The sequence below is a fragment of the Etheostoma spectabile genome, chromosome 11 (assembly GCF_008692095.1).
Source record: "Etheostoma spectabile isolate EspeVRDwgs_2016 chromosome 11, UIUC_Espe_1.0, whole genome shotgun sequence".
Taxonomy (NCBI): domain Eukaryota; kingdom Metazoa; phylum Chordata; class Actinopteri; order Perciformes; family Percidae; genus Etheostoma; species Etheostoma spectabile.
Genome location: NC_045743.1, coordinates 14,023,680 through 14,048,164, shown reverse-complemented (window position 1 = coordinate 14,048,164; position 24,485 = coordinate 14,023,680). Strand labels below are relative to the sequence as shown.

Genomic DNA, 24,485 nt, shown 5'->3' with positions numbered 1-24,485 from the left:
TACACTAAGAAAGAATACAAGTAGAAGTATACAGGTAGAAGTACACCTTATTTCTGGGCACTATCTAAAACCTATAAAAAACTAGGTTCTGTTTTCTGTAAAAGAGAAGGGATGAATTTGTTATAGTGACTGGTTCATGTTCGAGACATTATAGTCCAGCAAGATAAAATACCATATGTTAACAACAGACATAAGCTACCAGATTTGTCACAAAAAAGGCCTCAGGGCTTATGTGTACAAGTTCCTGATCCCTCAGCTTGTCTCGCCTCCAATTTATACTGCAGCTATGCAGAACCACCAGCAGAGGGCTTAAGAGGTCGGAAGTTGATCAAACGTGCATACCTATTCAGGGACTTAAATGGCTTTATTGGCATGTTAGTGGCTGTGTAAGGTAAAACTGGTAAAAAGTGAATTCCTTGTGCACTGTTACACATGTAAGGTCAGGAAAACTGGATTGTTCAGACCTTGGGTATTTAATAAAAAGTGCAATTAAAGGCTAAATGTTTTAGAATGATTTAATCTGTAGTCCAACAGAAGTAACTGACCGCCACAAGCTATTGTTACATTTAGGCCATCATGTTTCACATAATGTAATGCTGCTTGGATGGATAAACATGCAATTGCAATTTTGTACACATTTTGGATACTGGGGATTTAATTTATCTTTTGAGACAAAGGGGTATTTACAAATTTAAATAGGAAATAATTTCTCAATAGATCAAGCTATGAAATGTATTCTAGCCATATAAGTAATACGACAAAATACATAGCCAGTTTACTAGCCTAAATATAACGTTACTTGTACTATTTTTGTTAAGTGATGTACGTATAATAAACCTGTAAGGTTACTTGACATTGTAGTAACGGTATATGAATCGGAACGTTTGTAGCTGCAGAATCCCGTTGTTTAAAACAATTTTGTGTTCTAATTATTTCTGAGAATAAGAGGCCGGACCGGATGTAGGGAATGCCACCTTCAGATGGGCTTTGAGGAAATGTGGGGCTTTAACAGACAAACAATAGCTCTCTTGCAAATCGCATTACCACAAGTCATTTTTGTTGCGTTTTAGGAAACAGATGAAGTAGAAGGGCTCTCTAACCGAGTTACTTAACGCCCCTGAAGGCAAGGAAGCAGCGGCAAGTACAACAAAATCTTCCGACTCTCAAGTGATTCATTTTCAGGTAAGTCTAGAGTAACCTAACGTCACTGACACTGGCTGCTAACGTTAGCTGGATAACTAGCATAGCGTAACGTTAAGCGACACAGGTCAGTTGACTATTTTCAGATAAAGTGTGTGGAGAATTTTCACTCCTTAGCAATTGAACCATTCAACCAGCCGAGTTTATCCTCTAACCTCAAATATAATTATTACGCTAGCTACACAGGTTTTGTTAACTTAGCATGCTAGCGGGCAACGTTACCGTTAGCACCCCACTCTGTCCTTGTGCTGCTTGGCTGAGTTGCACGTTAATATCAGGGTAAGCTTTTGGCAGCTTGCGTTAACTTATTTGCTGTCTCTGATAGCAATAACAGGACTGATTGTATCATCTTATTTTGCGATGTAAAGATGTGATAAAACAGGTTGTGGTCTGTGTTTGCAACTTTGAGTTCACCGCGCAGCTAGCTTAACTTGCGCCCCCGACCGCAGTCATGACTTGTGTCAAACAGATAAGCCCAGTCACTGTTGGACAGAAGGGGCATGCTGGCTACTTCGTCATTTAGCTAGCTTTTTAAGACAGCCATGTCGCACTAATGCATACATAACGTTACTCCACTCGTGCATTTTTATTCGGGGGCTGTGGAGATGCAAAACAATTACAGCGTTAATCCGTGTAATGTTAACATAACGTTATACACTTACTACACTCAGTGTGGCATGCCAGAGTAGATTGCAAAATGTCCGAGTTCATTTAAAAAGACCATAGTGCCGCTACTAACTACACTGCAAGCCGCCTGTGCATCGCTGCACGGCATGTGAAGCAGCTGGCTCCGAGTTGACCAAGTATGTCGTACCACACAGACAAAAGGTAACTAGAGTTCATTCAAGCAACTCCTTCAGCCATGGCTAAATTAAAACTTGAACCTAAATTTTAACCAAGAGAGCTACCAGTACGTGCGTAACAGGCAAATGTTACCGCGATCATTCCTGGCAGTTCTTGCTAGTTGTGGTTTAAATTATGTTTTGATTTTTACTAGATTCGATAATACTTTATTCATCCAACAATGGGCAAATTCCCTTATTACAGCAGCAGTACTAGTGATCATAATAATGCTCTGACTGACTGTTTATTACTTTGTGCAAGTCCCAGCTGCGTTCTCATAATACTGTCCATGTTAAGTTAGACTAAAGCCTTATATGGGTAGTCCACTGATACAGTTAGACAGTGCAACAATGATTATTTAATGGTAATGAGTATGTTGAATCACTGGTTTCAAAAGGATATTGGAGAGCATTTTGATAGGTGTGCCTGTACGCAACATAACTTAGATGTCCTGTATAGTCTACTTTAGTGCTGGGCTATGCTAATGATTAATAAATTATAGATAGATAGATAGATAGATAGATAGATAGATAGATAGATAGATAGAATACTTTATTCATCCCAAAGGAAATATGTAAGGTGTGTATATCATTTTCAGTAATCTGATAAATGGCCATGACAAATAGCCACTCATGTAAATTGCAATCTGTTCATTTCCTTTAGAATTACTACTAGACTGTCTAATCTATTCAGTATTGTTGCGGTTTTAGCCTGCTACCCACAGGGACTCTGTTTGCGGGTGCAGGACCTGGAGCTCACCGCCAGTGTTTTAGTTTGACTGTTAAAAAGTGTTTAGACAAATCAGTTTTGCACCAAATGCATCGCCAACAGTGTTGCAAAAGTCGAGGTGAGCAGATTTTCCACTTCATGATGGGAGAGAGCACATTTGTGAAGTTGCACTGGCTGATTCGAGAGGTTGTAATCACTGAGTTGTGGTTAGAGATGGAAAATTAACCCGGGTAAATGTTGCGTTACAAGTTTGCAGCTATCGTGTTCACGCAAATATTAATATACACATTTGTGAATATTTTATTCCTGTGACTTCACATTCATTCATTCGCTACGTGACAACCCCTATGGAGTGCACCATGCGTGTGCATATGTCTACAGAGTGGCAGTGTAAGTGAAGAAGTGGATAGAGACAACAAAACTAAATGGAACGAATCAGAAATGAAAGAAAAGTTGTGTCCTGGTCTCTTTTATTTATATATTGTATACTGTACGACTAGGGATGTCACGAGAACCGGTACTTCAATACCAACTCTGTACCAAAATTCTGAAACCGTGTCTGTACTCATTTTTCCATAATACCGTAGGTACCGTGTGATGCAGTCCTTCCGGACCTGACAGGGGCAGTATGTACGCCTTAAAGGAGAATTCCGGTCGATTCCAACACATAGCTCTGTTGTTTGTAAGTTTGGAGGAATGTCAGTAGAGAGAAAAATGAAACCAATCGGTGCTGCCTACACCGTGTTATCCTCCTGCTAGAGTTAGCACCCAACAGGCTTTAACAGGGCAAGTTTTAAATGTGTTTTTAGCCTCTAAACATGTTCATAATGTCATTACAAGTGCCTACCCCATGTGCAGTGATTCCTTCCAAGTGAACACAGTGAATCTGACTGCTGTAGATGTGAAAGAAATGCATGAAAGTTGTGCTAATTCAGCAGTGTTTAGTTCTGGTGTTGAGACGGCAGAAAGAGAGCTTATGGACGTCTGCAAACTACAACACAGAAAAGAGATAAAACAAAAATATGTAGGTTATCAATTTACTGATTAAATAAGGTAGTGTCTCCAAACTTAACTCCACTATAACTTGTCTCCTGCTAGTTGTACTACAGCACTTACTTTCAAAAATAAGCATATGCTTATTTTTAAAAATATGTTTATCTCTTTTTGATGTTGTGGTTTGTAGCCCAAAGCACTCCTTGCTGTATCAACACAGGAACTAAACAGAGCTGAATTAGCATGTTTAGCAACTTTCATGCATTTCTTTCACATCTACTGTAGTCAGATTCACTGTGTTTACTCGGAAGGAGTCACTGCACATGGGTAGGCACTTTTAATGACATTATGAACATGTTTAGAGGCTAAAAACGTGTTTAAAACTTGCCCTGTTTAAGCTTGTTGGGTGCTAACTCTAGCAAGAGGATAACACGGTGTAGGCAGCACGATTGGTGTTGTCTTTCTCTTTGCTGTTGTCCATCACAACCTAACGTGTGCTCTGAAAGCGCTTGTTTTAACGGACCTCTATAACTTCTCAGTTTATCTATATTATATCTCTTTATTGTATAAGTTAACTTTAACAAGCCCGGTTCGAGAGGCAGAGAGAAACAGACAAAACTAAACATGCTTGCTGTCTGGGAGTTCCGGGTGAACTCATGAAAGACGGTACGGTACGCTGGGCTCGGTGGTGATGCCAGGCTTCAAAGCAACGGGCTGTGGGGACGTTTTTGTAAATCACCTTCTCCTTGCCCCCTCTGCTTCACATCATATCAGAAAGTTGAAAGAAAAAGAAAACACTGAAAGAAGGTTGACGCAACGCCCAATTCTGGTCATAAGCAAAGTCTGTTTATTTTATTTAAATAATCCTTTAGCAATCCACAGCATGTTTAATGTCTTTGTGGGGTTTGTATGCAGTCACTATGAGCAGAAAGGACATGCTATACAATAAGACATGCATGTCTTGCAATGGTGGCCAAATTAAACCATCTATCTAGAAACATATTAGGTTTTATTTCTAAATCATACGTCAGAAAAAGGCACTTCCAGTGACCTGACTGTTTGTAGTAACCTATTGGACTCCTTTAACAGCTGATCAAGGCTTTCCCTATAGACTTTGAGACATACCTATGTAGATAAGCCCTTTTTCTGAGCAGTGTCATCTTTGATGGTAATCCCACACAAGCAGTGCATCATTTTATTATCCTCGTAATCATTTTTGTCAGTGGTTAACTACAACTTCGAGGGTTCATGCTCAAGCAGTCAATTTCATCCATTAACTCCCCCTCTTCCTTTTGCCATTGGTCCCAGTATTTTTGCTGACTGCAGCAGAAGTACCTTTTTATCCTTACTGCTTAACAGCAGGCTGTGGAATTTTCCGCAGAATAAAAAAGAAGATTCTGTTGGGTCTGCTCATCAGTCATCACTTCTTGCTATGCCTAGGCCTACATCCAACTGTATTGAAGTGATGCAAGATCATTCTTAATTGGCCTTCTCTTTACCTTATTTGTTATAACCTGTCTTTCCTTTCTAAGATAACCTGTTGTTAAGGCTTTGCATGTAACGTCTGAGTAGTTTTCAAGATTTCCTCAATATCAACTGTCGTTAAAATAATTCCAAACAACCCTTACAACTGCATAAACTACAGTAACTTTGACTTTTGACTAAGTATATCACCTAAAGGCAAATGTTTTTTCTGGACGATAGTAGATGGCTACACAGATGATAGCCTACATGTTAGAAGGATCAATGAATTGCTGGTTTAGGTCTTTTCATGGGATTTGTTGATAAATGATAAAAAATCACAAACTCATTGTTCTTATGAAAATGAATGATATATCATTGGGGCAGCTGTGGATCAGTGGTAGAGCGGTTGACTGCTAATCGGAACGTTGGCGGTTCGATCCCTGGCCCTGCAGTCCCATGTCTGTCACGGGCAAGACACTGATCCCTAAGTTGCACCCGATGCTGCCATCAGAGTGTAAATGTGTAAGTGTTTATCTGATGAGCAGGTGTCACTTCTTCGGCAGGCTGTGTGAATGTGTGTGAAAGGTGAACGGTTCCAGTACTATGAGTAATTGTTTAGACTAGAAAAGCGCTATGTAAATACAGTTCATTTACGTTTTACACTAAGTACACAGTGCACTGAGTGACCGTATCCTGCTGAGCTCAGTCTGACAGTGTATTGTGCATGTTAGTTGTGTTATTGCCATACATGACTTTGCCATGGTGATCATTTTGGTTTATCTTGGGATTTAACCTGGGCTATTGCAAGTTACATTTCTCCTGTTGTATTATCCATCCTTCATGGTCATTTTTTTGCTTTCTGGCCTAACTAAGAGTAGCCTAACTTTTGGCTGTGATGGTAGTTAGTGGTGTGGCTTTAAAATATCACACAAGGCATAACAAACAACTAGCCTTAAGTATAGGCAAACTGATGTTGCTATTGTGTGTTCCGCAGTACAGTGGTCCTATGTGCAGTATTTAGAGTACTGCATGCTTTGAAACACAAATGACCTTCATTGTCAAGCTATCCCAATGTATTTTGATCTCTGTTCGTATTTGGCTTTAACACCCAATGGCAAGGCCTCCGGACTGTACTCTACCCTTTGACCTATTTGCCTCAGTAAATGCTGGTGTTTATTTCTGGAGCTTGTTGACGGCTTGTCTGAACCACATTTGACATTAGCTCTGTGTGGGAAGCCAAAGGCGTTTTGTTGGCATGTCTACTAGCCCCATCTCCCATCTCAGTGTGTTTTTGGTACCCAAGGTACTGTCAAAAAGAGTGAATGTAGGATAAACATCCCTGAACACATGAAAACCACAAATGAAAAGGTTGTTTAAGGTAACTGTTGGCCCTCTCTTTGAGGCTGTCACTTTATGCCTAATGCTAGGTGTTACTAACAGGTAGTCAATGACAAGGTAAGGCAAGACATTCTACATTATTGGTTCCTTAAGAAGAGCACTTCTGCCCCCTCCACCCTGGTTGGTGAGAGCCCAGCCTTCTTCTTGTTAATGAAATGTGACATATCCAGGGTGCCCATAGCCTGCTAATCAGCTCTAATCTGATCCATCGGATTAGAGGATGGGAATGGATGTGAGACAATGCTTTCAGTACATGCCTTCCCAAAGGGAGCCATTTTTCCGTCTTCCTAGCATTCTTTAGAGGACTCTTTTTGCACTTGCTCTCAATTATCCATTCTTAATGTTTATGGTGATATGAAAAATTTGGCTCCTCAATAAACTCTTGTGCTGATTAGTCAGCTCCTCCAACAAGATCTGGGATCTGGCGGTGTTCTTGGTGTCATCATAATCCCCCTCTTTCCTTCTGTGGGATTGCCATGGCGATGAAGCAGGACCGCCTGTGACTATCCAGTGCTCTCTGCAGGACTTTTCTTTTATGTTTTTTATTCTGGCTTTGATTTGGTGAGATACCACGAGCCAAAATGCTGAACCAGAGTGCTGTGATGATCTTCACTGGGATTTGTGGGGCATTGGTGGTCATGGCAATGGCCTACTATGTCTACTGGTAAGTGAATGCGAGAGGGGTGTGCAGACCTTTGCAAGCCAATTCGTTTTTTTAGAATTATTAAATGATTTTACAAAGGTGCAGTGTCTGCCAGGATGTGGCTGAAGTTTGCCTGTATTTAGCTGTTGTTTTTTTTACATACATTTATATACAGGGCAATGCACCTACGGTGGACCGTGTGTTTTCATGGTCAAACCCAATGTTTGTTACTCTTATAGTCTTATTCATGCTTTTTCTTATCTATAGTCTAACAAAGTAAGTGTGTGCCCTGCTCATACTTTAGTTACAAAATCCTAACGCAACACAGAGGATTTTTCCTGCTGAGCGTCTGACAGCGCTGTCAGCTGAACTTTCAGTCACACTAGATGACAGTAGAAGAGGTTTTACCAGCTGTTCAAAAGAACTTTACGCAACTTTACTGACAGTCAGCACCGGAGCTTAGAGTGTCGGAGCAGCCAACAAGCCCAATTCTCGCTGCGCTGCCTTGCCCTTTTCGCCTTAGCACTGCTTCCTGTTTCTATTACCCTTTTCTTTTTCCATCACAGGTAGTTTTGTGGTTTGGTCTTTTTGAGATAAGCTTTGTGGTTTTGTAAAAATTTGTAAATTGTGCAGCCTGCCATTTTTTTCCAAATTGCTCATCGTACAATGATGCAGCTAAAAAAAATAAGTGACCAACAAAATGCAAGTCGACTTGGGGTCTGATGACTCCAATCATCGATTTGAAGGGGCAGCCCTAGAATGTATGAATCTCATTGTTTTACCAGCAGATCGTTACCTCCGTTAAAATAAAACCGAAAAGATTAATTGAATGTACTTTCAATGTTGGCCATTTGACCCTAATTCTAAAAAGAAAATATCTTCAGAGCTGCTGGTTAGTTGCATTTTGCAACATAGTTATTTTTGGAGGTGGCATGAATGCACATAAAGCCAGGATCAGAGCAATGAGCAACTACATTCAGTAGTGTAGCGGATATAGGGAATAGCTCAGTGTGTATGGCCTTACCCAAACTCTTGTGCTCGCATCTATTGTTGTACCTAGACAAAACCCAAACCAAATGTATTGCTTTGCACAACGTTGTACAAGCAGAATCAAAACTTTAATTTCTAAATAATTCCTTCGGAGTCCAAATTGATGGACTTCTGGATCTTGATGCCCAACCCGAGTAAGATGCATTTTGCTGTAGGCACTGTGAATCAAGGCCTCCATTTCAACTGGAGTCATAGTGTGTGATTGTTCCGCGTTGTATGACTCCATGTACAGAGACAGAAAGAAGAGCATGTGAAAAGAAAATGAGAACAAAGGTCATGGTATGTTTGGAAATCTGACTGAACTCTCGCACACAGTTACTGCTTCTTGCTACAGCAAAAATTGGTTGGGGAACTTCTCCTTTGGCTGCTTGTGGCCAAACAACACAGATTGTAAGTTGAATGTTTTCGCTTTCTGTCGCAAGTTTCAAGTCTCTACCGGTTGATTTTTACAGTTTAGTTTAGTCCAGTAGCCTACTGCAGCAAATAACTTTGCAAGTGTGTTTACCTTGTCGTCATTGCTGGATAACCCCACCCGAAGCATGCATGTTTGATGTCATCTGTGTGACAATGTGATTACGTGACTAACATTTACCAATAATTGTATTTGATTATTTGTTAGCCACTTTAGCAACATAATTCTATAAATTAGACAATTTTGAAGTTGTTGGGGAGATGAGTGCATTTCTAAAGATTCCTGTTCTGACCCTCTAATGAATCTCACATCCTGGATTTAAGCGTATACAGTGGATTACAACTCCAGTCGCTTTCATCATTGAGCAATGGTATTAGAAACAAATACAGATGAATAGGTTCAGTAACCTTCTAGGTACTAATTGAGAAACTTTGTTCGTACAGCCCATCCTAGATTTAAATTTTTATTATCCACAATACATGTACTTACGTCTGTTTCTTCTTCATCCACATCATCATCATTATCATCATCATCAAGTTGGCTGAAACAATTTAGCCATTGTTGTTCTTTATATTTACTACACACTGTTCTCTTTGTTTGTCCAGTGTTCTAACCTTTCCAAAATATACTGCAGGAACTACGAGTGTAATAGTGTAACTTTACCCTCCAAGGCTCTCTCTCAGTAGGAACAAAGGTCAAATCTGTGACATAATGCAGAGGCAACTTTGGATGTTTGCACTGATAATCCAATCCATCAGGCGATAGATGACACATGTGCACACATGGCAATATTTCAACCCTTCAGTGTGTCCTAAGCACAGATTTATAAATGTATATGAATACATTTCTAAAATGTTTGCCTAAAACAATGAGCTGAAGTGCTGTGGCTGTGCATGCAGAACAGTTGGGTCGATTTCTGGTTTTACCTGTTTGTTGTTCCAGGTTAAACCAGTTTGGTTGGATGCAAACCGGTTGCACCGTTATTTTTCGCTTTTTACACCGTCTGAAAAATTACAAAGAGGCCTCCATCAGCACTATATCCAGGGCAGTATGGTTGTTGGTTAAACAACTACGAAATCAAATCAAATAGCTTTTTAAGTAGCCATGCTCTTTTGTTGATCAAGTAATGCGTTGGTATCCACACAAGCTACATTTCCCCTAGCATTCTACGGCTCGAGTGCTGCGGTCTGAAATAAAACCGCTGATGATCAGGGACACCGCCCCTAAACATGAACGTTTAATTCATGTACACTCAAGGATTATTAAGAACACCATACTAATACCGTGTTTGACACCCTTTCACATTCAACACTGCCTTAATTCTTTTGTGGCGTTGATTCAACAAGGTGCGGAAAGCATTCTTTAGAAATGTTGGCCCATATTGATAGGATTGCATCCCCCACACCATTGCACCACCTGCCCAGTGGTAACAACAGGTCTATGTTCTCATTAGGTTGAATGTCAAATTCTGACTGTGCGATCTGAATGTCTCAACAGAAATCAACACTCATCATACCAGGCAACATTTTTCCAGTTTTAAACTGTCCAATTTTGTTGAGCTCATGCAAATTGTAGCCTCATTTTCTTAATTTTAGTGAAGATGAGTGGTCCCCAGGTGGGGGATTCTGCTGGTGTAGCCCATCCGCCTCAAGGTTATGAGCTGAAAAGAATAAAATGTAAACGCCTTGGCACTGCAGGAAGAAAGTCTTACTGCCACCATAGCTGCTTTCTGACCAAGTAGTTACAGGAACGTAGTTATTGGAACAGTCCACTTTTAAACAGTTCAAACTACTCTCCCTCAAAACCGGTTTTGTCATTTGCGTTCCAACTGGCCAACTGGCCATAGGAACTGGTAGGAGGGGAAAGGGAATAACTCAAGCACGGAAACTGTCTTTATTGCGTTGTCATTTGCGCTAGTTCACTGTAGATTTTCCCAAAGATTTTAATGTTTCTTGTGGATCCTTCCTGGTGCCTCTGCACCTCCTCGGTGGCGTACATGGCCAGCAGCACCTACACCTCCACATCAGTCCACTTTTCAGAGTTCAGCATTCTGTCCATTCTCATATTAAATCACGCAGTCAAGTAATTCAATTATGTTTTGCTGACACAGACTCTACGGCTTTTACAGATGGCGCACTGTGTGGGCATGACTAGGTCACTATTCGGAAAGGGAAAAGACCCTGCCCTGAAGCAGGAGCTGAAAGAGTTACAGGAACTGTGGTCAGAGAAATCCCCAAATTGGTCCAGTTGGAACACGAGAAAAAAGGGTTCTGAGAACGTTGTGTCCTAGGAACTGCAAAAATCCTTCCGGTCATAAAGCGGCTCATGTGATCTGGAGTCGCTACACTGTTTAAGAGGGGTTGATTGCAGTAGATAGACTGATTGCCTTCATTAGTTGCCTGCAATGAACTGGCCGTGTGTCAGCTGTAAAGCTTAATTAAGGTTGCTTGTTTTGCACTTTACTAAGATGGTACTTCTTGAACTGCTTCTTTGGACTGCTGAACATCAAGAAGTCTTGGATTTCTGGTTATCTATATGACTGAATTATTTGTCATGATAGATGTTTGTGGCATATGTTAGTAATTTGCTCACATTTCTGTTTTATCCAGTTCATTGGGGTGTGTTTAGAGAGTCTGCAGGATGAAAAGAAATCATGAGTGGAAGGGACGATATGTCTAATGGGGAAACTGTGATCTAGTTGCTCCTGTGAAAAAATATCAAAGACAATAATTGAAGCACCAATAAAGTAGTCATTACAGACACTAGTAGTAAAAAATAGTGTATGTGGTTGGAAACCCTTGTGTCAATGTAACACGCAGGCACACAATGTTATTGTTTCCCTTGTTGTCTAGCATGCAAGCTGTTATAAGTAAACACCAGACGGCTTCTGTTTTTGCTGGTTTGCTGTTGTATAGTTGTATCAGTGAATGCAGGTAATTGGACATATGTTCAGTGTTGGGGAAGTTACTTTAAAAAAGTAATTGGTTAAGTTAATTTTTGGAAGGAGTATCTAAATTAGCAGTTACAAATTATAAAAGTAACTAGTTACTTCAGAAAGTAACTTAACATTTAAGTGACCCCACCTCCACTCCTCTTTAATGGAACTTAAAATATATGTGCATGTTCAATTATTTGTGATAAATCTGAATATTATAATGAAATGGACACTTAATACAATACATTAACAGAAACAATGTACACACAGCTAAACTATTTTAATTTTGCTGTGAGACTAGCCTCCAATCAAATGCCAAGTATGATATTATGTTTAAATAGGGGATCATACAAATAACACCATAGATGTTTTGGAACATTTTATATTTATTGCCCCTCATTTGGGCTCGCCATACCTGTCTCTCATTGACGGACTCACTTGTGGTGTTTGTGTTTTTGAACACCCGCCCAACTTTACCTCTGATTGGCTTACCATGAAATTTAACCCAACCTCAGCCAATCGTCAGCATTTATGCGCTTGTCTCGTGCACGGCCCACTAACCAAGGAAGAACCGTTAAAAAAAAAAAAAGTCTTTGCCTCTCAGCTCAGAGATCTAGTTGGTCTGATGGAAACAAAAACAAAAAACAGCTTCAGTTATAACGTGCTGCATTTTTGGCAGTAACGATTACAGCACATCAAGTACTCCTTAATTACAGGTAAATGGTTTGATCAACCACAGGTGTTCTTAGCAATCTATCTAGCAATTTCAGACTGGATTTTTATATATTATTTTGTACATTTATTTTATATTTTGTGCGTGAGGATGACGATCATATAATCAAAGACTTGGTTTAATGATGTAGAGATTTGTTTCATTTAAAATCTTTTCAGACCTTAAAATGCATTCTGGCATACAATTGGGTGTGGAAATCACCAGAGGCTTTACGATACAATATTATCACAATACTTTTGTCACGGTACAATTGTTTTGCTAATTTAAACATATTGCAATATACAATTGCAGAATATTATATTATATATATATATATAATATTTATAACCTTTTTTCCCAACTTCAAATTTTTCCCAATTTCAAATGATGTCCCCAAAAGAGAACTTGTTCAGCATCGGTTTTATCTAAAAAGATACACTTTTCTGTTTGTTCATCTCACTTCAATTTTATAACGAAATGGGATTGTCAAGCAGGCAACCTGACCAACACATATATAATAATTGATACTTGGCATCTGTGTATAGATACAGTTTTGGCACGAAGAATCTTGCAATACTTTGCTCTAACGTTTTCCCCCCCCCCCACCCCTAGCATACAGTATAGCCTAGCTATATGATTTTAGCCATATACTCTGATGTTGATGGAGTTTTTAAAAAGGTCAGAAAGTTAAAATGCAAAACAAGTTGAGGCCCAGTTGGCAGTCATGAAGTGGATTGGCTGTCCACAGATCAACAAAAGGACAACTCAGATTAAAGTGCTTCTCAGAAAAGCTTTAAACTGGCTTGACCTACACTTTAATTGGCTTTGGTGCAGATGTGGGAACAGTCTATTCAAGGCCAGGTGGACTGTGGTCATCCTGATTGGTACTCATTTATTGTAACTGTCACTTCAAAGAAAAATGCTTAATATGTTTGTGATCAGTGTGTTGGTGACTGTTAAAACAAGTCTCTGGCCAGTACATTGTAATGTTAGACGTTCTTTAACAAAATAGTCTAGCTATATATATACAAAATTAATGAGCTGAAGTCTTAGATCTAAGACTTTTTCTATGTACACATATCTGTTCATAAATCTGTATTAGTGAGCACTTCTCCTTTGCCGAGATAATCCCTCCACCTCACAGGTGTGACATATCAAGATGCTGATAAGACCGCATGATTACTGCACAGGTGTGCCTTAAGCTGGCCACAATAAAAGGCCACTCTAAAATGTGCAGTTTTACTGTATTGGGGGGGCGGGATATTGGCAGGCCACTCTAAAATGTGCAGTTTTATCACACAGCACAATGCCACAGATGTCGTAAGTTTTGAGGGAGCGAGCAATTGCCATGCTGACTGCAGGAATGTCCACCAGAGCTGTTGCCCGTAAATTGAATGTTCATTTCTCTACAATAAGATATCTTCAAAGGAGTTTAAGAGAATTTGGCAGTCCATCCAACCGGCCTCACAACCGCAGACCACATGTAACCACACCAGCCCAGGACCTCCGCATCCAGCATCTTCACCTCCAAGATGGTCTGAGACCAGTCACCCGGACAGCAGCTGCAACAATCGGTTTGCATAACCAAAGAATTTCAACACAAACTGTCAGAAACCATCTCAGGGAAGCTCATCTGCGTGCTCGTCTTCCTCATTGGGGTCTCGACCTGACTGCAGTTCTCGTTGTAACAGACTTGAGTGGGCAAATGCTCACATTTGATGACATCTGGAACTTTGGAGAGCTGTTATCTTCACGGATGAATCCCGGTTAACTCTGTACTTACACTGGGCAGATGGCAGACAGCGTGTATGGCGTTGTGTGGGTGAGCGATTTGCTGATGTCAACATTGTGGATCAAGTGGCCCATGGTGGCGGTGGGGTATAGTATGCAGGCGGATGTTATGGACAACGGACACAGGTGCATTGTATTGATACTGTGACGAGATCCTGAGGCCCATTGTTGTGCCATTCATCCACGACCATCACCATGTTGCAGCATGATAATGCACGGCCCCATGCTGCAATTCCTGGAAGCTGAAAACCTCCCAGTTCTTGCATGGCCAGCATACTCACTGGACATGTCTCCCATTGAGCATATTTGGGATGCTCTGAATCAGCGTATACAACAGCGTGGTCCAGGTCCTGCCAATATCCTGCCAATTTTTTATATATATTTAACTGGTTTTTGTTCTCTAGTCATTAACTAACACAATTCATTCAACAAACATGCACTTCATTAAATGATACCGTAAATGATACTGTGCTGTAACTGTGTCACTTCTGCCACTGTTGGCTCAACATCTGTTCTTCTGTCTCCATCAGGTCTGTAATATTGGCTGACGGACCGTGTAAACGCGGGTTGTAAAAGGGTCCCACCGTGGTAAGAAACCCTGCTGTTTTCTTAATTCCCTGCGGAACAACAGACTTAAACAGACTACACTGCACTGTTCCATAATTCTGATTGTTTGCAACCCTCCCCTCCCATTATTTTTACCTTTCTCCATCATGCTCCCCCCCATACTTGAAATTGTTTTCATTGCTGTGGCAATATTTAATGCTCAAATGCAGCTTGTTATAAACATGTACTACACTACTCAGGCAATGTCAATGCCGTTATACTCATGTGGCCATTGTTACACGTTCTATCCACTAGAGGGACTTCCAACATCAGCATGGCATGGTTTTTATTATTTTGCAGCACATTCACAGCAACAAACACAAATCAGCAGAGAAACTTTATCTAACAAGTGAATTGAAGCAGCTCACTTGTAAAGGCTAACGTTTCTCGGTTAGCCCAATGACACGTTAGAAAGCACAGCTGAAACAATTTGTCATAAACTAAGTACCAATAGTGTTAGCGCCAATGCTAACGGCATTGATTGACTAATCCAAATGGTGCTGCCACTACTATTTTAGTGATTTGTAAGCAGCCTGTTTCTTGCAGATTGTTGCGTTACTCGGTACGTTATGTTGGCTCACAATGCCTTGTTTCTCACTCTTGTAACAAACATGAGGAGAGATTAGCTAACGTTAGCCAATCTATTTATAAAAAATGTGTCCTCTGTTTCTGCCCTCTCTAAGGTTGGTCATAGTGTATAGAGAGGAGCCTACTCAGCTCTCCAGGCTCCTCAGCCATGGCTCTGCTGGCCCACCTAAAGAGCCTGTTCATCCTGCAGTTGCTGATGGGCTTTGTGTTTGTGGTAAGCGGCCTCATCATAAACTTCATTCAGCTCTGCACCTGCATCCTCTGGCCAATCAACAAGCAGCTCTACCGCACAATCAACTGCCGGCTCGCCTACTCCCTATGGAGTCGTGAGTATATACTACTCTTTTGTTGTTGTTGTTTTTTCTTAAATGCAAATACCAGTTTTCATATTTAAAAATATGTAAACAAGAAATGGCATTAGGTAGTGTGTTGTCATACTTGACGTGGCCACCTGCCTGATTCATGCTCTGAGATGAATCCCTACCTGCTAGATCTCCCACAATATCACCAGGCACCCACTAGCTTGTTGCTGTTTGGTGCTGAGCAGGTAGCAGTGGCTGCCTATGTGGGTTAATGAGAGCAGCTGAGGCTCAAACAAACAATGCATTTACACCAAAATAGCTCCATACAACTGCAGAGTCAGCAGATTATTTTTCTATGGGGTTGTCACTATTAGCAACTCATTTGTAGTAAGAATCACTGTAATATTAATCAGAAAAACTGAAAAGCAATTTCTGACATGTATTCAGAGGAAAGTGCTGTGAACTGGTACTTAACATAATTCTTATGGTCAATATTATGAACAAAGAAGTTTTGTCAGTCCATTCCCAGTGCACATGATGATTTGTTGTCTCTGTGCAGAGCTGGTGATGCTGCTGGAGTGGTGGTCAGGCACAGAATGCACCGTATACACTGACCAAGCTACGGTGGACAAGTTTGGCAAAGAGCATGTCATCACCATCCTCAACCACAACTATGAAATCGATTTCCTCTGTGGCTGGACCATGTGTGAAAGATATGGCGTCCTAGGGGTCAGTAATGTAGCAAAATATGACAATATGAGACTAATGATATGATACTAAAACCCTAATCTTTACATAATTGACGTACTTATTAATAAATTAAATTGCCTCTCATCACCAGAGCCTGCTCTTTTCATGAAGGTGGGATATGATGAGAAATCCAAGTTTTATTATTGAAAAAAGTATCCCTTTCCCCCCCTATCTAGAGTTCAAAGGTCCTAGCCAAACATGAGCTACTGAAGGTTCCTCTAATTGGCTGGACCTGGTACTTCCTAGAAATAGTCTTTTGCAAAAGAAAATGGGAGGAGGACCGAAATACTGTCTTCAAAGGACTGAGTAGGCTCAAAGACTATCCTGAATATATGTGGGTAAGTAAACCATAGACATACTGTGTTTGTCCTCTGGTGTGAGTGTAGTAAGTTGTGTGAAAAGTTTTTAGCAGTTTGCTAAGATCCAGTTTGATGCTCCAACACATCCATTTGCACAAATACCATAGCATGTAGTTTTGCAATCAGTCAACTTTAGCCCAGTGACACAGTCAAGATTGTGAAATATTCTCTCAGAAATAACTTCTCAGACAGGCAGACATGTAATTACTTGAGCACATCATTTTAGTGAAGTGTAGGTATGGCTGTTTCCATTTAGGATTATAAATACATAATGTGGATAAAGTGGTTTGGTATTTATTTCAGTTTATTACAACATGGTCTCAATTTTTTAATATTTTTTTATAGCTTATCTATCATGTTTACTGGTTCTGATAACTGCACTACTAAGTCAATTGCTTAGATCTCATAGCATAGAGATTGCTAAAAAAAAGAATGTGTCCGTGTGTGTGTGTCCGTGTGTGTGTGTGTGTGTGTGTGTGTGTGTCCGTGTGTGTGTGTCCGTGTGCGCGCCCGTCCGTCCGTCCGTCCAGTTTAAACAAGCAAGTTGCTTAAAATTATGGCATCTTACTTGGTGGCAGCAGGTGCTGCTGTTTGTTTCGTTTGTAAAGCAGATTTTCACTGTGACTCAACTAGTTCACCAGCTGAGATCACGCAGATCAGCAGTTGATCTAATAACCCCTAAATCAAGCTTTAGGCCAGTGCTAATGAAAATGTCTGTGTTGAAACAAACAATCTTAATACTCTTTGAAAGAGTTGGTACCCACTTGCCTATTAAGATGAGAAAGTGACTTTATTTTAGTCTGAACTTAATCTGTAATTCAACCAAGCATAAGTAGGGTAGTGGATGGGAAAGGAGGTCATCTCAAGTCTTTCTTTTTTATAGGTGTGTATTATGTATATGTATAACACAGCTCATCTCCACCGCCACAGTTTCTGCTGTATTGCGAGGGGACCCGCTTTACAGAGACCAAGCACCAAATCAGTATGCAGGTTGCAGAGAGTAAAGGCCTGCCCAAGCTCAAGTACCACCTATTACCCAGAACCAAAGGATTCACCACCACACTGCAATGTCTTAAGGGCACAGGTAGTGTAATCAAACACACACAATGTTCATCATGCTCAATTCACATTGGATTCTTTTATTTTTCGAATCTGTGTTTTTCTGTTTTACAGTAACTGCTGTGTATGATGTGACTCTAAACTTCAAAGACAACCAGACACCCACTCTACTGGGCATCGTCAATGGCAAGAAATACAAAGCTGACTTGAGTGTGAGGTGAGTGTCACTGATGCCCTCCATTTACATTTGAATCATCAGTTATTGTAGTAGTGATGCATTACACTGCCAGCTGCACTGCCTTTCTTCAAAGTGGAAAATGAGTAATGTTTTCTAAACCTTTTGGAGACAGTGAGAGCGTTCAAAAATGTGTCTAGTTTCCCAGCGTGTTTATTGTTTCAGAACAAAAACTCTAATGGCCAGGACACTCCCACTGAGTAAAGAGTTGGCCATGAGACAAAAACAGATTGGGATGTCTCATGCTGAAACGGCTGAGTGAAGCATGTCTTTTGTCTGATCAGCAAAACTGAGAGAAGTATTGTGCTTCTTCATTTGACTCCATTAAAGAAAAGCTAGGAAAAGGAGGATAGTGTTTTTTAGGTTTTTCATTAAGTAGACTGCAGTTAAACATAAGAGTTTGAGTGTAAAGAAATCCCTCAGCACAAAAAGAACATTTCTGGTGCAGATGAGGGTGCCCCCTGGTGGTGAGAAACTATTATTTACTATATTATCATGAAAGGTTTTCTGTTGCACTCTTGAGAGAACTAGTCATCATGAAAAGTATTTTACCTTTTATTGTCCATTATACTATGGTTTAAGAGTCATACTCTTGAATGCAGTGTTGGCTGAATATCCCAATTTGTTATTCCTGATGAATGTAGGTAACAACACATTTATTTAAAATAGTTTTATTAGGTCATAGTGCTTATATGTATTTACGGTATAGTAGTAGTTTTTTTAGTTTGGTTGGTCATGATTTTTTTTTTTACTGGGCTAAATATATCATGCCCTTTTTAAAGACTGGTACAGACATTACAATTGAATGACCCACTTTTAGTTATTGTTAGGCCGTCACCACCAGTTATCTGACCTAGTTGGACCGAGTCCATTCTACTCTGATCAGTTGATGATGATCATTTGAAACATACTGTGTGTGTGGTGTTATTCTTATACGATCGCCGGCCATCATTCTCATCACGAATCATTTTTACAATTTTAATCATAACCACAAAACGTGAGCAAGAGAAATTGTAATACCAGGGGAAAAAGTGGTAAAATTGTGTAGTGTGCCCATCATATTCATCAGCTTTCAATACACCTGAAGTGGAAAAAAAAGGTCCTTCACCTCTGTGTATAATTTAATTTATCCTCTTCTCTGTATCCACAATCTCAGCGTTTCCTGGGCAAGTTACAGCATAGATCCGAAAGTCAAATAGTTTTTGGACATCCCTTTCTGTTTCGTTGCATGTTCCTGACTTCTTGTTTGTACAGGATTTGGGCGGTTGCTTAGTGACGCAAATCATGTCATCCATGTGTATTGTCATTTCGTGTAGTCTCAGTTGATTATGTGCTCATTTCTGACTGTCGCGGAAAAATAATGTGTGAATTTTGGCTGAAATAGTTGGTGTCTAATCTTTGTAGTTTCAAGAATCTTAAGGTCCATTCCCAGTTTAAGGGTTTAAGGCTTTCTCTCTTTTCCAACCAGGCGGTTTCCTGTGGAGGATATACCAGAGGATGAGCAAGAGTGCGCCATCTGGCTGCACAAGCTCTACCAAGAGAAGGTAAACTGAGCAAAGCTGACATTAAAGTCACCGATCACTTTTTGGGGTCTGTAGACTGTTAAAGACTAAAATGCACAAAGTAGTCACAGATGTTTTGAATAGCAAACCATCGCTGTCATGCTAACCCAGTTAATTGAAATATTACAGAACATTTTGACCTGAACAAATAAACCTTTTTAGAGGAGCTATATTTTATTTCCTATTGATTATTTTAATTTACGTTTGCGCCGGCAATAGTAGGGTGGTGAGGTTGCTATTCCCTAAGGCAAAATGAGGCAATGGCAAACCTGATCAGTTTAATTCAGTGCAAACCCTCTCTTCTTCCTGTCCTGTGTAGGACGCCTTACAGGAATTCTACAAAAAGGAAGGCAAGTTCCCCGGACCCACAATAATTCCACCTCGCAGGCCATGGACGCTACTGAACTTCCTGTTTTGGGCCACCCTGCTACTTTCGCCCCTCATTAACTTTGCTTGCGGAGTGGTCGTCAGTGGCTCCCCCCTCCTCATCATTGGCTTTATCATCTTTCTCATCATAGGTAGGTAAACTCTGCAATAGTGGCCCTGTTTAGGATGAAAAATGAAGTGGAATGACCAGCAGGCAGTGGTTCTTTGACTGTACGTGGGGGGGGGTAATCGTGTTGTTTAATGTTTTTAAATCGCTCATTTACCCCACTCTTTCTTTTCTTTGTTCTCTTTACAGCCTCGATAGCTATCCGCCGCCTCATCGGGGTCACCGAGGTGAAGAAAACAGGCTCTAGTTACGGCAACCCAGAGGCCAAGAAACAAAACTAAAGAGTGTCACTCCCCTCCCCCCCAGCCCCCCACCCCCGTCCGTGTACGGCCGTTTCTGTGCGGTCCTGCGGTTTCTCGCCCCTACCCAACTCCATTCTCCTCCTACTGTTAAGTCAGTTGGCAGGCCAGGGATGAGACGCAGCTGCATAAAACATAATAGAGACCGGATTTAGAAATACTAATGGCACTAGAGTGAGTGAAAACACGTAAGGTCTGGGGTTTAAGCTCTATGATGTAACACAGAACATAAGGAGGGGGAGATGCAGTACGGTATTCCCCTGCATCTTTCTTAATCCAGCTAGCAACCCACTGTCTACATCCAAGTCCAATTAAATCCCGGTAACCTCCGAGGTTAAGCTTCTAACCTGTCTGGGGTCACATGGACAGCCAGTCAGCCTATTTCCTGCTCTGGTTTACCTACCTTCACTTCCTGTCAGTCTTCAGCCATTCAGGGGGGGGTTGGTCTGCTCATTCTTTTTGACACAGAACACAAGGCGATCCGTATCTGATCTGTTTAATCTTAACTATCCAGGGGCAGTGTGTTTCTGCAACAGCAGTCCGTAACATGCAAGACATCTCCCTTCCTTTTTTTTCACGCTCACAAGTTGGGAACCGGTGCCTTGTGGCCCAGCCTGGTTTCCTTAATGTAAAGGGTTGCCCAAATCAATAAATATTTAGCCTGGTGGATAGTTTGGGTTTTTATGTGCCATGGGTCTGACACTTCTACTGCCACTCTATGTTGTCCATGGTGCTCAAATCATTGTAAAAGTACATTTAAAAAAACTTAACAGCAGTGCTCCATCCAGAATAAATATCTCTGTTGCTCAGGATAATTTATGACAATTTTCATCAGTTACTATGTGTCAATTGTAAAAACAATAGTGAGAACTTACCACATTGGGTTATCCAAGTAGTAGGCACATTTATTTCTGCGAAGAGACATTGCACTTTAATTTCTCAAATATTTTAAATAATTTGAGCACCACCAATGACATTCAGTTCAGCCTAACCTATTGTAATAGGTTAAGGAGCAGAGATCTCAAAATATAAATCCCACATCATACCCCCGGCTGGATATTATTGTCTCGTTATCTTTGTGAACTGACCCCTTAACAACGTGGCCTAGAGAGGCTGGTGTCTGCTAAACTACAGCAAAGGCTTTCTGAATCTTTATCAAGAGCACTTACCACCTGTCACAGGTCTCATTTGTAGCCCATAGCACCCCAACACCCACAGATTCATCCAGACATTTAGGCCATTTTCCCAGTTTCTATTCCCATTTTCACTATTTGTTTTCCACAAATAGGAATGTGCATACATATTATTGTTCATTTATAAAACATGGTTGGAAGCTTTCTGGCCCCCTTAAATGGGATGGTAATTCAACCAGCAACCTTAGTCCAAACACTGAAGCTGTTCAAGCTACTCCATTTCCCTCCCCCTCCTCTGCCAGTGTTGACAGTTACAATGCGCCAACTGTCTTCATGTAGCCTCTCAGCTGTTAGCATATTATTTTTTCTGTCCACATGTTGACTGTAGTAGTGATTTTTCAACCTTTGCCTTAAATCAAGCTTGCTCAGGCAAGGGATTGCTTATTCGCCACCCCTTTAAAACAGCACCCACCTCCTATCCCGCCTATACCTCTGTGTCATGTTTTCAATATTCATGCTCTTCCTCCCATTACAGTGCATAAAGGGCAGCGTGCTTTCGTTTGGTTCGATTACCAAAGCAAATGATTCAATAAAAACCATTGTTAGTCTTTAAAGTTGAAAGCTAGCAAGTTGTTGCTTTTGTTAAAGGCATCCTTGTACCTGTACATAATCGTTAGTTAAAGAAAGCTGCTTCCACATCGTGTGCAGGCAACTTCTTTTCTTTGGATGTCCTAGCCATTGTAGGTGCACAGCTCCAACTCTGAGATGACTGAATTTTAGAATGGTGAAATGTATGGCTTGTTTTTAACTGCAAGAAATTAAACTTTGGCTGCTGCAGTACTTGAGTGTATCTCTTCCAGTGTTTAAAGCCACGTCTCCTGGTCCAAAATGCAAACAATGGTAGCAAGACATGGAGGGTATTTTCTGCGTCCTGCACCCCTCCCCCACACCCAACCCTCCTTTCGTGCCACATGTAGCGTTAATCATATATTTTGTTGGTTTTAATTTTTTACTCCACAGCAAAATGCGCTATGTGTGTACTTCATCTCTCTGTAGTTATCTCAACCCAGACAGATTTCATGCAAGCCTTAATAGACAGTGCTGCTTATCTTTTGTGTGAAAATGTAGAAGCAAACCGAGTCCCCGTGGTAGGTTGAAAATTGAAAACCTTCCTCGGGTATAGCAAGCAAGTTGCTGGGATTAGTTGCCAAACAGCTTGTTCTAAAGTTTAAACATTGACAACTAAAGAGAAATGAGAAGTGAAGTCTGCTGTCAGAGTTCTGTTTGTAACCAATTCACATTTTTACAAGACGATACTTTGAGTTGTTCTAATATTGTTAAAATATTTTCTTGGACTGTTATCTTTAACCTCAAGAGATCTGATCAGTTACCAATGCAGTCCAACTCTTCTTGTTAACATCATATTCCAAAGCAAAAAGGATGCTGAGACGTTTAGACAAGTATCTGGAAAACCTTTCTATATTGGATGTTTTTTATTCAGTAAAGAAATATAACCATAACTTGTGGTTGTGTTTTCTGAGGTCAATGTAAACGAATAACTAACTTACAGATTGACACCACTTAATGACATTTTTAAATCTTAAAGATAATTGAGTTAGTTGCACCTCTTGTGTCAGTTTTTGTTTTGTTTTCTAAGGCTATTTTTATGTTTTCTTCAATTTAAACACTTGAGAATATTAAAGGATGTAATCACAAAGCAACCCTTACTCTTTTGACTTATTTGGATTTGTGTGAATTTCTGTTTGCACAGCGTTTCAGATGCAAAGAATACAAATTCAGGGTGATAACGGGGCGGGGGTAGCTGAACCCACACAAAACGTCTTTTAACCCTTTCCTTTCCTACCTCCCATATTTTCTCATACATTAACAGAACCATTTTCTTAGAAGCACATTTATATCCAATCTCCTTCATTCATCATGACCCATCCATACATTTCCATTAAGATACAGTCTAAAGTCACACATGTGGGATACCGTGTAGAGAGTGTGTAAACGGAAAATGTGTACATAAGGTAAATGATGAATATTGCACTCACTTTTAGAAATGGTAGAGTTCTACGTAGGTGTTCTTTCGCAGTACACTAACACATTCTCAAATTGTTCATTCAATGTCCTGAGGACATTTTGGATATGTAGTCACAGGACATGTGACAGAATGTTAAGAGGCTGTATACATATGTACATAATGTAAATGTGTATGATGTTCACTTTTAGAAAAGGCAGTGATGCTCTTCTATTCTTTGCCATTTTTTTTAATGACAGGCTTTGCAATCAGGCTACAGCCAAATGTACCACTGATGGAAAAGCTACAGCAGAAGAAGATTTAAACTGAGCTAGGGTGCGGTTTACGAAATTATCTGCAAAGGTTTTATCTGACACTAGCTAACCTTTCAGGCTGGGAGCTGTAAATGCCTTCAGCGATACCTCTTCTAAGTAAAGCCACACAAAGAAGGCTGCAGTCACAGATAGTGATGGCCGAATGAAGCTTCGAGAACCAGTGTCTTTATTTTTCTGAGCTCACTAGATGGCACTCTCTTTTCAACAAAGGGTTGAGAATACACTGAATTGCAACGCCTTAGAACTTTCTCTCAAAACCAAGAGGGCCATCTAGTGGGCTCAGAAAATAAAGGCACTAATTCACAAAGCTTCATTCGGCCATCACTAGTTACAGATAATTGCTTACAAAGCACTTTTCCAACTTTGTAATTAATCATTGTTTCTTACTGTAGTCAATTACTTTTTGCATGATGTGCACTATTGCACAGTCACTGAATCGAGTTAATTCTGACTCAGCGACTCTTCTTTGGACTGGCAATGCAACAGCGGTGGCATTGATTCTGAATTTAAACCCGAATAAAAATGCTTTCTGAGGAAGTTAAAATAAAGTGATTCTTGTTTTTGTTGACAA

The 24,485-nt window shown here is 40.4% G+C and overlaps 1 protein-coding gene across 3 annotated transcripts; it reads left to right on the top strand.

Annotated features, from left to right (window-relative positions):
* Nucleotides 1-932: 932 nt before the first annotated feature.
* Nucleotides 933-23,277, top strand: agpat3 (1-acylglycerol-3-phosphate O-acyltransferase 3). Of its 3 annotated transcripts, XM_032529638.1 has the most exons (11): nucleotides 933-1,182; nucleotides 14,701-14,758; nucleotides 15,460-15,690; nucleotides 16,226-16,395; nucleotides 16,593-16,754; nucleotides 17,706-17,859; nucleotides 17,949-18,051; nucleotides 19,538-19,613; nucleotides 19,951-20,149; nucleotides 20,314-20,407; nucleotides 20,438-23,277. In XM_032529638.1, the coding sequence occupies exons 3-10, from the start codon at nucleotides 15,513-15,515 to the stop codon at nucleotides 20,403-20,405; spliced, it is 1,134 nt and encodes a 377-aa protein (XP_032385529.1). In that variant the 5' UTR covers nucleotides 933-1,182; nucleotides 14,701-14,758; nucleotides 15,460-15,512; the 3' UTR covers nucleotides 20,406-20,407; nucleotides 20,438-23,277. The 3 variants fall into 3 exon arrangements, with proteins under 3 accessions (XP_032385529.1, XP_032385531.1, XP_032385532.1); XM_032529640.1 differs by lacking the exon at nucleotides 933-1,182 and adding an exon at nucleotides 6,902-7,291 and having other exon boundaries at nucleotides 20,314-23,277; XM_032529641.1 differs by lacking the exon at nucleotides 933-1,182 and adding an exon at nucleotides 8,553-8,710 and having other exon boundaries at nucleotides 20,314-23,277.
* Nucleotides 23,278-24,485: the final 1,208 nt, after the last annotated feature.